Raw genomic sequence first — 11,350 nt, 5'->3', positions numbered from 1 at the left:
AACTTTTGTTTTTAGTGTTAGCATTGTTATTTGTGATGATCTGTTCCGTGTAGAAGAAATTTAGATAAGTTGATTGTTTTTTAAAATGTACTTTCTTCTTTAAATGGGAGCAGTTTGATTTTTAGGTAGCTTTTGAACAGAAATGGCTGCCTTTTTGTGGCATTATRCGTTAATATAGTTGTGTTTCTGTGTTTAACCCTCCCTTTGTCCCAAAGCTGAGTGTCAGATTTAAAACTTAGCGTTCCTGGGTCATTTTGACCCAAGGGCAGCAGGAGGGCTAAATCTTTGTGTTGTGCAACAGAGGTTTTGTCGGGGACTTCCGATCGTTGTATATGGTCCACTTGATCCTAAGAGGCTGCATTGAACTGAGTTATAGTCCTCTTTATTTGTACAGCTTGTTTGCATGTCTTTTAGTAGAGAATAGATGGTATTTAAGGACTAATTTAGTATAAACTTGTCTTTAATCTGCCAGAGGAGGAATGCTGTAGTTGGCAGTGAGTCTGCCTTCTTTTTTTGGTTTTGGCCGAGTTCTTCCGAGCACTTTTTTTAATCCTTTCATTCGATTTCTGTCTGTTTTTTGTGGGTGACTTGCACTGTAAATTAGTTGTTTCTATGTAGGAATTTGTCTTTGTGTACCATTTTATTAGGTTTTATCAGTTACGAAAAGCATTTTATTTGTTGTTTTTATCACACTGTAAATGAAAAACACCAACCATCGTTCTTAAAGCATCCATAGCTGTCTGCTTTGCTTGGCTTGGCCCCTGGCATGCACACCAAACAAAACAAAAACCTAAAAACACTTTTTCTTTGGCTGCTGGTTTCTCACCTGTTGCTCTGCTGTTAATTGAAGGCTTCCCATTCCCATCTTGCCATTTATTTGCTGTTTATTATTTTTTTCTGGTTGCTCTGCACTCTTTTTGAATCATTTGGAATACAACCTCAAATCACTTGAGCTCAAAGCAGGTGCTGTCACTTTCTTTTTTTATTTTTTATTTTTCTTGGTGTTTAGGAAAATTGCTAACCAGCAACAGATTGAACCTGACAAAATAGCAGCCATTTTGCAAATTGAGAATTAGCTTCAGTTTGAGGAAACATCGTGGGTTCAGTTTATGCAATCAAGACAGAAATTGGACTAAATATCTCACATGTTTTGTCACTCTCTGAGTTCATGCTTCCTGCTTTGTAAATGCACTGGTTTTAAGCATGTTTTTTATTTTTATTTTRGAGCGGGAAAAGATAATTAACACTGTTTTCACCATTTCCTTTTCTTTTCTTGTGAACGCATGTTAACCAGGCCGAAGAGTCGCCTGTTTTTCTGTCACTGCTCTGTTTTTTTGACTCACTCTGTCACTGTGTGTGTCTGTCACGGGGCTCACGATGGTTCCAGATGTTTGAGACTGACCGGATATAACCTTCTCTTTATTTTCTCATTGATTCTTTTGGCCTTTTTTTGATCGTTTTGCCCTCGAGATGAATAAAACTGTGTTGTAACTATTTCAAACATTTAGAAACCATGTGTGTCAAGCCCCGGGGCCTTTGCCTTGTGCACCAGGACAGAACAGGGGAGCTCAATTCTAGTGTTCTTTAAACAGACAGAGAGAGAGGGCGAAGGAAGGCAGACACAAGGAAAGTTCATAATAATGTGTTACGTAAGTGTAAAAATGATATCATACCAGTTCAAGGCTTCATGTTTCATAAGATAAGATAAGTCTGAGTGTTGTCAGAGTTTTGGATATAAGTATACATACATGAACACTGGGGTTGAGTCCACTTGTTCTCCTTTTACTCTGTTACATGTTTGTATTTACTGACACTATCCCACTTTGTAATTTTATTAATTTTATTGTGCTCTATATATACAGTGTCTGTAGTTGGATATTAGGRCCATTTTAGGTTAAAAGAAATGGAGCTGAGGAGAAGTAAGCTGTTTTCTGAAAGCTTTACAATATTAAATGTTTCATTTTTTAGGTAAACTTACTAAAATACWAGAGTCTCCACATGCCTGGATTATRGCAAAATCCACATATTTGAGGCCCYTTTTTGTGCAGAGAATGTTCATTTTTGCTTAAAGTTTAATAATGTTTGTGCTAATTTATAAAATAAAAACACTCACTTTACATGCATTATGTGATGAGACAGCCTTCAGGTTAAAGTCGCTACATAATTTTGGGGGGATCTTACCACTAATATTTGTGAGAAATCAATCTCAATCTAAGTTTCATCTAAATCTTAAAATATAAAATATGTATATATAAACACTGTATCTTGTAAATTTACAAATGTTGGGGTTACTTTTCAACCTTGTACTAGGATTCTATTTTTAAAAGGTTTTACTCTTTCTTTAGGTATGTGTTTAGGTATTTTATTGAAAATTTACAGCTTCAATTTTAAAAATAAAATTTATAACTCCTCCTAGCTCCTTACTTTTTATGTTTAAAAAGGATCCTGAATCTACTCATATTTGAACACGCTACTGTAAATTGTATTATTATGGTAATTTTTGAATTTCTTAGACCTATTTTAAAAGTAAAACAGTCGTAGTGTTTTGTGACAAATATACACAAATGCTGTGAATATGTAAATGTGTAGATTTGGGTTGATTAAGGGAATAGTTTGATACTTTAAGGAAATTAATAACAGGGTTAGATGAGAATATTGATACTATAGCTTTTATACCTAATCTTGGCTATTTAGCTTAGCTTAAAGTTAGCCTAGCTCTGTCTAGAAAGAGCAAAACCAGCTTTCTTGACTAAACAAACATGAAATAGCTCTTGATATATTTACTCAGACAGCAAATTGCACAATATGTTTAGTTTTATTGTGGTTTTGTTAAATTATTTTTTCTTTATTTTTCCACTTTGGACAGATCCAGGCTAACATGGTGCTAAGCTAACTAGCTTATTGTTTACCTCGAAAACTAACCAACATATTCCCCAATATCTTAAATTAGTTTGTATTCAACATGAATTAGATGAGTAAATGGCATGTTTGAATCACATCTGGGCATGTTTTTTTTTTGGTGAGTATCTTTAAAAGGAGTGATCAAGTATTTCAACACTTGTACTAAAGCTGAAGAAATGGTGGCTTCTTCTATTTGCATGTTTTTTTTCTTTCTACTTTTCCATCTCACTCTTGGCAGGCTGTAAAATTATAATAAATCTAAAGGTYACGCTGCTGTTAGTCTTAAGAAAAAAAACGCCTAAAACTTTGTGCTAAAGGCATTGAATGCTAATTAAAAAATACTGGCTGTTTCACTTGTTTTCTGTCACTGTTTTAACACTTACTGCACAATTTTACTCTGAAACTTGCTGGACTTTTTTTTTTGGTTGCTTTTATTTCTTTCACTCTTCCAACTTTTTAACACTGTATCTTTATGTGGTGCACTAGTGTCAATAAAAAAMAACAACTTTGTATAACTGAATAAAAGGGACTCCAGAGTTGTCTGTAGTGAAAATGAGCCCTGCGTAATCTCGCCTTCATTCCATCACAACCACCTGCTTGAACTGTACCCGTGTTTCGTGTTGTGGTAGTTAGTCGGTAGCGTAGAGGATGTTTGTTACGTTCTGCATGTGTGTTAGCCTGTTCTCCCTCCTGTTCGTTCCTTTAGCGGTTCTCTGTTTGGTGAGTTCTTTTATAGCACCCCCCCCAATCGTCACAGGTCTGCCATGGTTTTACCCATGATCCAGTTTGGTGTAGAGCAGTGGAYTCTGCAACTGGGCAAGTATACGGTCCTAATTTAGTTTTGTTTGTAGTGACTCTAGCTTTAGTTGAAGTAGGTGTAGTTCTGTTGTTACCAAAGAGATGCCAGAAGTGGAGTTCAGTGTCGAACCAGACATCTATTAAATGGAACATTTTAGGTTTTATTGCAATGACTAAAATTATCACGTCCTCYTTTAAATCACCACACACAACACTAATAGATAAATGCTGATCTGTACTAGTCAGTGTCCTTACTAACAAATTGTTTGAACCTTGTGTTAGAGGTGAATCCACCTAGTCTAATTGAATAATTAGATGTCTGATTGTGGTTTAGCAGTCTAATTTGAAATTCATTGCCATACTGATCGGTATATTGGGAAAATCATGTTCCTCCAATTAKCTTGGGCTTCCTGAGAAGAAAAATAAATTCTTCAGATGTGACAAAGTAAATTGAACAGCAGTTGGCAGTGAATTTATGGGAGTAATATGTAATTCAACACCTTCCCTTATCGTCTACTCTTTGTTTTGTTCCTATCCCCGTTTTCCTGCTTTTCCTTCCTCTCCTGTTTTCCAACCTTTCACCCTTAGAAGTTCCCGGTTCAGAGGACTCTCGGCAGGCGAGTCCCCAAGTGGTTGTTAACAGTTCCGTAAATGGTCAGGAGCCCGGGGCCGTCCTGGGTCAGGTTCCAGAGGGACAGCAGCTTACACCGCTCACCAGTCCACTGCTCACCGAGGCTGGGTACATCCGCAACGACGAAGAGGAAGAGGCGAGAAGGAAGGTGGGCACGTGAAGTCGTCAAATCCCATAAGCCATTAAGGGCAAATCAAGCGAAGRAAAGAGATTATTGAACAAATGAAAGCTGTTTTCTATAGGAGTAAATGATCTTTATAAAAAATGATAAATGGACTGGTGTATCAACCTCATCTTTTTGTTTGTGTCCAGAAGTTCCCCACAGACAAGGCCTACTTTATAGCCAAAGAACTGCTGACCACAGAGCGGACCTACCTCAACGACTTAAAAGTTATCACAGAGGTAAAGATTTCTGAGTTATTTCTGGCTTTTTCCATTAAATTTAATTCCTTACTCCAAATGCCAAAGGTTGAGAGTTCTCTATTCTTCAACAAGATGTCAGATCTTGCAGACATGGCAGTAGACGGATATGGAAAATTCATAGTCAAAGACAAACTCTGGGGGAGAAGTCCYGGTAAAAGCCCTCTCATTGGGCCTCATGCAAGAACTGTTCGTACGCACAGATTTGTTGTTAAGTTGTGGATACGAGTGATTYAGGTTTAGGGTGCGCAACTCTGCTTCTGAATAAATGAAAACTATGTAAAACAGTTGTTTACTTTGAAATTAAAAATATTTGACCAAAGGAAACCCAGAGCAGGGCTAGGCAGGACTCATTCCTCGGCTTTGAAGAGCTCCTTTAATTCCACCGCTGACACTGCTAAAAATGACTTTTTTTTTCTGGATCTCTGAGAGCAGGACTTCAAWCTACGAACTAGTTCTTCTTTTTTACTTTGTCGTGTCATTTATGAATGGACATTTCCTGGTATGTGAGGCAGGAAACGTAGCCTTTTATGGTGTTTTTGGGGTGGTAATTATGCAATAAACCTCTCCTCGTGCACAAGCACCTGATACACATTCATCAAATTACGCAGCTCATTTACACACTTTTCCTGAAGATAGAAGAGTTTGTTGAATCTGATGTGACGTTCGTATGAACCCTTCGTACRAACAAAAGTAAGAGAAATTYAGGAKAAGAATACGAACATGTTCTTGCATGAGGCCCATTGTCCTCCCTCTGCAGCACACAGAATGTGTCCCTACACTTCCTGGACGAGGCTCAGACCCTCAGGGTCAACATAGCCACAGAGCTGCCTGTGTCTCCGAACTGTCTCCTCCAACCACAAAAATTGGGGCCATTTCCTTCCATGAGTTATTTGACTGTCTAGAAATTTTACTGAAACAGTTAAAATGACTGTATTTTTTAACAGCCTTGGTTGAAGTGAAAATGATTGGTTAATGTAGTTCTCTCACTTCTTGGCATAATCAACCGCTCAACATTCTGATTAATCAATACTCTGCATATACCCTGCAAGACAAAAGTTCTGCCTGGGGGATGCAATTTTTGTCGTGCAACCATGTCGGTGAGATGCAGTGTCTTACCTCTCATGGACTATAAATCAGACTTTAGTTTGATTGAGACAGATCTAACTTGTGGAGTATGAAAGCTTTGTCTGGGACTCATTTTACGATCTCCTTAGAGCTTTACATGCACAAAAATTGGTCTTTCGACAGCTAACTTGTGAAAGGGATTGTCTGGGCATTTTTGAAGTGATCTTCTGTCAAATAATATCTTATCAACTGTGACATCAATCACAGAGTATAAAGAAAAACAGGAGTCTTTGTCCAGGCTAGGCTAATGGCTAGCCATAGGAAGGCCCTTTTTTATAAACAAAAATCACGTATACAAACCCCTTGATTTTTCACTGTTATGAAAAGGCACTACATAAAGCTAATAATAAATCTCTTCACTTTTTCATGAGACCATTAGTTTAGTTTGTTGATGTTTTCCCAGCCGAACAACAATCGTGTTTCGGAGAAACTGAGACGTTTATTTTCTAAACATGATGTCCCAGTGGTTTTCAAACCCCAAAACACATTAYGGCAAAGGCTGGTTCACCCCAAAGATCCGGTTCCCCGGCACAAACAGAGCAATATTGTATATGCTGTTAAGTGCCAGGAGGACTGCGACCAGTTATACATCGGGGAAACAAAGCAGCCACTGTTCAAAAGAATGTCCCAACACAGACGAGCTACATCTAATGGCCAGAACTCTGCAGTTTTCACTCATTTACAGGCCAGCRGTCACTCTTTCAGAGATGAGGATGTTCTCATTCTTGATAGAGAGGAACGTTGGTTTGAGAGAGGAGTAAAAGAAGCCATTTTTGTAAAGAAAGACCGTCCATCATTAAACAGAGGTGGAGGCCTCCGTTTTCAGTTGTCCCCCTCCTACAGCGCTGCTATAGCCAGTATCACTCCACCCCCTGTTAACAATAAGTGTTAATTAGGTGTCAACGATAGCCATGTGATGTGAGTATCAGTCACATGGAGGCAGGGCTTAAAAGCCTGAATTTTGCCTGAAACTCTCAGACTGAAGAAGTCTCTTGGAGGAGAGACGAAACGTTTCATTAGAGAAGAACCCGTCCAGAAGACCTATACAATTTTTTTCTTTTTGATTTTTTTACCTGGATTACTGAGATGCATCAGGACAACAATCGTGTCACTACTCCCAGAGTGTGTGTCTGCTGAGCATGGATAGACCATGTATGCAGACAGCACTGAGGCTGCTGAATGCATCAGTCAGCCAGGATTTGAGTAAATGTTTGGACTGATTGCACTGATCAGACGATTTTAAAACAGATTTTTAAAGATCTGTAAGCACTTGAAGTATTTTCAGGGATCAGTCTACTAATTTTATCTCAATATCTTCAAAGTTAATAAAGTTAGCCATTTTTGTAATTGCTTAGCTGTGGCAGCCATCTTGACTTGGCTTAACTCCAACTGTAAAGGGGGTGTGTTTTGAAAAATGGACCTTTTTAAGCTTTAAATCATGTTATATCGTTCCCTCATTAAAAACATACTCGAGTGTTGCTTTGACTCATTCATGCATGTTTGAGAAATCCTTGAATCTGCTTTGGCCATGTGGAGCTGCATAAACACTTGCTGGTACAAAGCCCCGCCTACTTGTACAAAGCTCCTCCCTGGTGCTCAGGCCCCAGCTGAGCTCCCCTCCCCTGAAGCATTGTTGTGAAGACGTGTTGAAGTGGGAGTTTCTGAAACGGTAGGAGTTTCTTAAAGAGACAGAGGCCAATTTCAATGTGTTTAGACTGTGGTGCAAAATCAAATGTATTTTTGATGTACACAGCATTTTCATAACAACTGAAGGTAACAGTTACTTGATATATTGTATAGAACTGAACTGTGCCTGGAAAACACATAAGCCCCTTTAACTGGGCTTTTGTGTCCTTTTAGTTTCTGAGCTTTTTTTAAAAACCAGACAAAAATATAAATTCTGCCTCTTTGTGAGTTCTTTTAAATCTGAGTTAGTGATCAAACTAGTATTATTTTTTATTGATTTTTGTGCTCCTGAAGTACACACAGTCCATTAACTTATCAAATTAAAACTTCACGGTCTGTCTTGTCTGTTTCTACCAAATGGGAGGAAAAACAACAGCAGGAGTGTGAAAAAAACATCAGTAGAAAAACAAAAACATTCAGGCACCTGCTTTGAGAGTCTGATCATGACCTCTGACCTTTCTCTAGAATGGAAAATAAATCTCTCTGGTCTTTTTCTTTTGGCATTTTTTTTCCTTTTGGCAGCAGTTTTCCCTCTTTTTGATGTGGAGTAAAGCGTCCACTGGCACAATTTTTTTTTATTTTTTTTTATTTTTTTTTTTGGACAACAAAGTTCGGGTCTGAGTTTTTCCTCACACCCTTCCTCTGTTTTCTCACTCTGATCCTTCCGTTTTCCCCCGGACTCATTCTGAGACATCTGGATGACCGCCTGTCTGCACTAGCTGTCACGTTCCTGTGTGATTTATCCTGGAGGAGGGAATCTAACACCTCAGTGATGGGGGTTTGGAGAGCCATAGCTTAAGGCTACAAGGATCAGGCGGTGCTGATGTATGCGTCAGCTCTTTGATGGGTCATCTGCTTCCAAGATAAATTCCTTGTTTCTTCCTGCAAAAGCAAAGATTTACACTCTGTAGTAAAAAAAAAGAGTTCAGTGACTAAATCTTCTAATTGTTTTTTTTTATGAAACAATTAATTGCTCCAGTATTTGTCGCTCATGTTTTTGTACATCTTGCAGTCCTTCCAGAAAACCGCAGAGAAAGAAGAAGCGTTTCCAGACTCTGTCAGGAACCGTATATCCAGCCACTATGATCCGATCTACAAATTTCATCAGGGATTCCTCAAAGAGACGGAGCAACGGCTGGCGCAGTGGTGGGCCTCTTTCTTTACTTCTTTCTGTATCTGTTGCAGAACTTGTTTCCTTTTAATAATTTTGTGATATGGAAAAATTTGGTCACCATTCGATTTCATTCCAGAGCTGTGCTTTGAGTTTGTCACATTTTGTGAATTAAAAAGCTCCATAAAGCTTGATTTGGACTTCTAACTTAAAAGCACGGGGGTGGACTTTTCATGCCATGGGCCTGTGTTGCAATCGATTGTATAAGAACTTTTTTAGAATAATCATTTACTGTACAATCAGGGATTAGCACAGCTAGCCAAAACATTAGCTTTGCAAATGCTAAACTGCTAAACAGGTAAGAAAACTAGCAGATGCTAATGCTAACTGATAAACGTTTACTCTATATCTGCACAACAAATCTTCATCTCCTTCCAGTTGAAGACTTACAGAGGTGGACACACAAAATGCTACATATGCTACATGCACACACAAGGCACATGACGCAGGCGTGCATCGCTGCATGTGTGCAGTGACAGTTGTTTTTGCTAGTGAGCCTAAAACTGAGTGGTTTCCACGTTAGCGAAAAAGCTAATCCGCTAAATAAAAAAAGTTGCCTCGCTATTGGCTGTTTGCAGATATCTTTTCTTCCCTGAACTTTTTTTTCCCAAGATTATCTTCACAAATTTTCAAAGCAGTTTTAACAAAAATAATAATAATAATAATAATAAATATAAAAACTCCATTATTCTATCAATTCAAAGGCCTCCTGCTAAAAAAGATAAACACGTCTTATCAACTGGCACCAAAAAAATAGCCAACTGGGGTAAAAACAACTGACACCAAGTGTTTTCATTTTGCTGGATTAGGGCAATTAAACAAGATTACCAGATGTACACAAAACACATTCAAGGGAAAAATGTGAGGTATTTTAAAACCAGATTAGCATTCCTTCTGAAAAACATTGCTTTGAACCTAGTTGATTTGTTTTTCTCAAATTGGTTTGTTGACAGCTGAATACATCTGAGTTCCAATTAGGATTAAAATATTTACAGATTTTACACTTTTTCTACGAATAATAACTGAACTGTGGATATAGATGGAAGCTTTTCTAGTCCAAAGTGGAAAAGAAAGTCCTTGCCTGACATCTAGTGGTTGATAAGTGTAATTGCACTTAGATGAAAAACACCCTCCTGTCTCCCTCCTCCTCTCTTTCAGGGAGGGTCGATCTAACGCCCACATCAAAGGAGATTATCAGAGAATTGGTGACATTTTATTGAAGAACATTCAGGGTCTGAGGGTAACTGCTTTATATCTGCTTTTGCTCTGTAACCCTTTCAGAAGATTTAGATGACGTTTGTAACTTTGCTTATTTTGTGACCGTTTCACCCTTGCAGCAGCTGACCCTTCATCTCCAGAAGCATTCAGAGTGTTTGGTGGAACTGGAGCGGGCTTGTAGGTGGGTGGTACGATTTAAATAAATTAGATGATGGCAAATTTAAGTGGAGATGTTTGGGGGAAAAAAATCCCGTATTGTGTTTGTTTGTTGTTTGTCCTCAGGACGAGTCGGAAGGTGGAAACTCTTTGCAGGGACTTTGAGCAGCAGAAGGTTTGCTACCTGCCTCTCTACATCTTCCTCCTCAGGCCTCTCCACCGCCTGCTGCACTACAAGCTCATCCTGGAGAGGCTCTGCAAGCATTACCCGCCCACCCACGACGACTTCAGGGACTGCCGAGGTACCCGTGCGCTTCCTCTCGTTCCCTCAGGTTTCATGTTTTTCCACCTTTCAAATCATTTTGTCTAAACCCAGCGGCCCTGGCGGAGATCTCCGAGATGGTGCTGCAGCTCCAGGGCATCATGATGAAGATGGAAAACTTCCAGAAGCTTCTCGAGCTGAAGAAGGACCTGACCGGCATCGAAAACCTCGTTATCCCCGGAAGGGTTTGTCTGTTTGCTTGTATTATATCAGCCAGGCTTAATTCACTTATCCTGAACGTTTAAGGAGTTTGAGCCTCTGTGTCTGCTTTCTGTCTGATTTGCAGGAGTTTATCAGGCTGGGTTGCCTCAGCAAACTCTCGGGGAAGGGCCTCCAGCAGAGGATGTTCTTCCTGGTATGACTCGGCAGTTTGTTTTGATGACGGACAATGTCAGAAAAATCATATTGTTTGTATTTTTCTTTCTGTCCTCCAGTTTAGTGATTGTTTGTTGTACACCAGTCGAGGGATGACTCCGTCCAACCAGTTTAAGGTCCACGGTCAGCTGCCTCTCTACGAAATGACGGTACGGTTTTTAAAAAGTAGACACTTAAAGACTAACTTACCCCAAAATTAACTTTTTTTTAGCTGATAAACTGTGTAGAATGTGTCTAAAATGTTATATAGTACTGTTTCTGTGCTAATTTTGATGTTTTTGTGCCTATTTGTTCAAATCTGTAATATTTGGTCTAAAAACGTGTTTTTGCTGCTCATATGGGTAGAGCAGTGGTACTGCAGGCTAATTTGCATATTGTTTAACGGCTCTCCACGGTGACGTGTCTTCTGCACAGTTTCATCACAGCGGCTGTGTTCTGGTATAAAAGCCTCTCTCTAAGGCTATGTTCACACTGCAGACAAATGGGACCCCAATCAGATTTTTTTATGACAGTCTGAACGAGACAAATCCGATTTTTTCTAATC

At 39.0% G+C, this 11,350-nt stretch overlaps 1 protein-coding gene across 1 annotated transcript in view; it reads left to right on the top strand.

The window, feature by feature from the left end:
* The window catches only part of LOC106531086 (FERM, RhoGEF and pleckstrin domain-containing protein 1), a gene marked incomplete at its 3' end in the record, with an annotated part of 68,890 nt that overhangs the window by 56,002 nt on the left and 1,538 nt on the right, over positions 1-11,350 (top strand). Inside the window, 9 exon segments of the mRNA XM_014026852.1 lie at positions 4,288-4,478; positions 4,643-4,732; positions 8,577-8,710; positions 9,894-9,975; positions 10,073-10,134; positions 10,236-10,411; positions 10,486-10,616; positions 10,718-10,786; positions 10,866-10,955. Of these exon segments, the coding sequence (XP_013882306.1) occupies positions 4,288-4,478; positions 4,643-4,732; positions 8,577-8,710; positions 9,894-9,975; positions 10,073-10,134; positions 10,236-10,411; positions 10,486-10,616; positions 10,718-10,786; positions 10,866-10,955 (1,025 nt within the window).

This window comes from Austrofundulus limnaeus, unplaced genomic scaffold, assembly GCF_001266775.1.
Source record: "Austrofundulus limnaeus strain Quisiro unplaced genomic scaffold, Austrofundulus_limnaeus-1.0 Scaffold596, whole genome shotgun sequence".
Lineage (NCBI taxonomy): Eukaryota > Metazoa > Chordata > Actinopteri > Cyprinodontiformes > Rivulidae > Austrofundulus > Austrofundulus limnaeus.
Note: the sequence above shows the minus strand (reverse complement) of the source record. Positions and strands in the feature narration are given on the sequence as shown.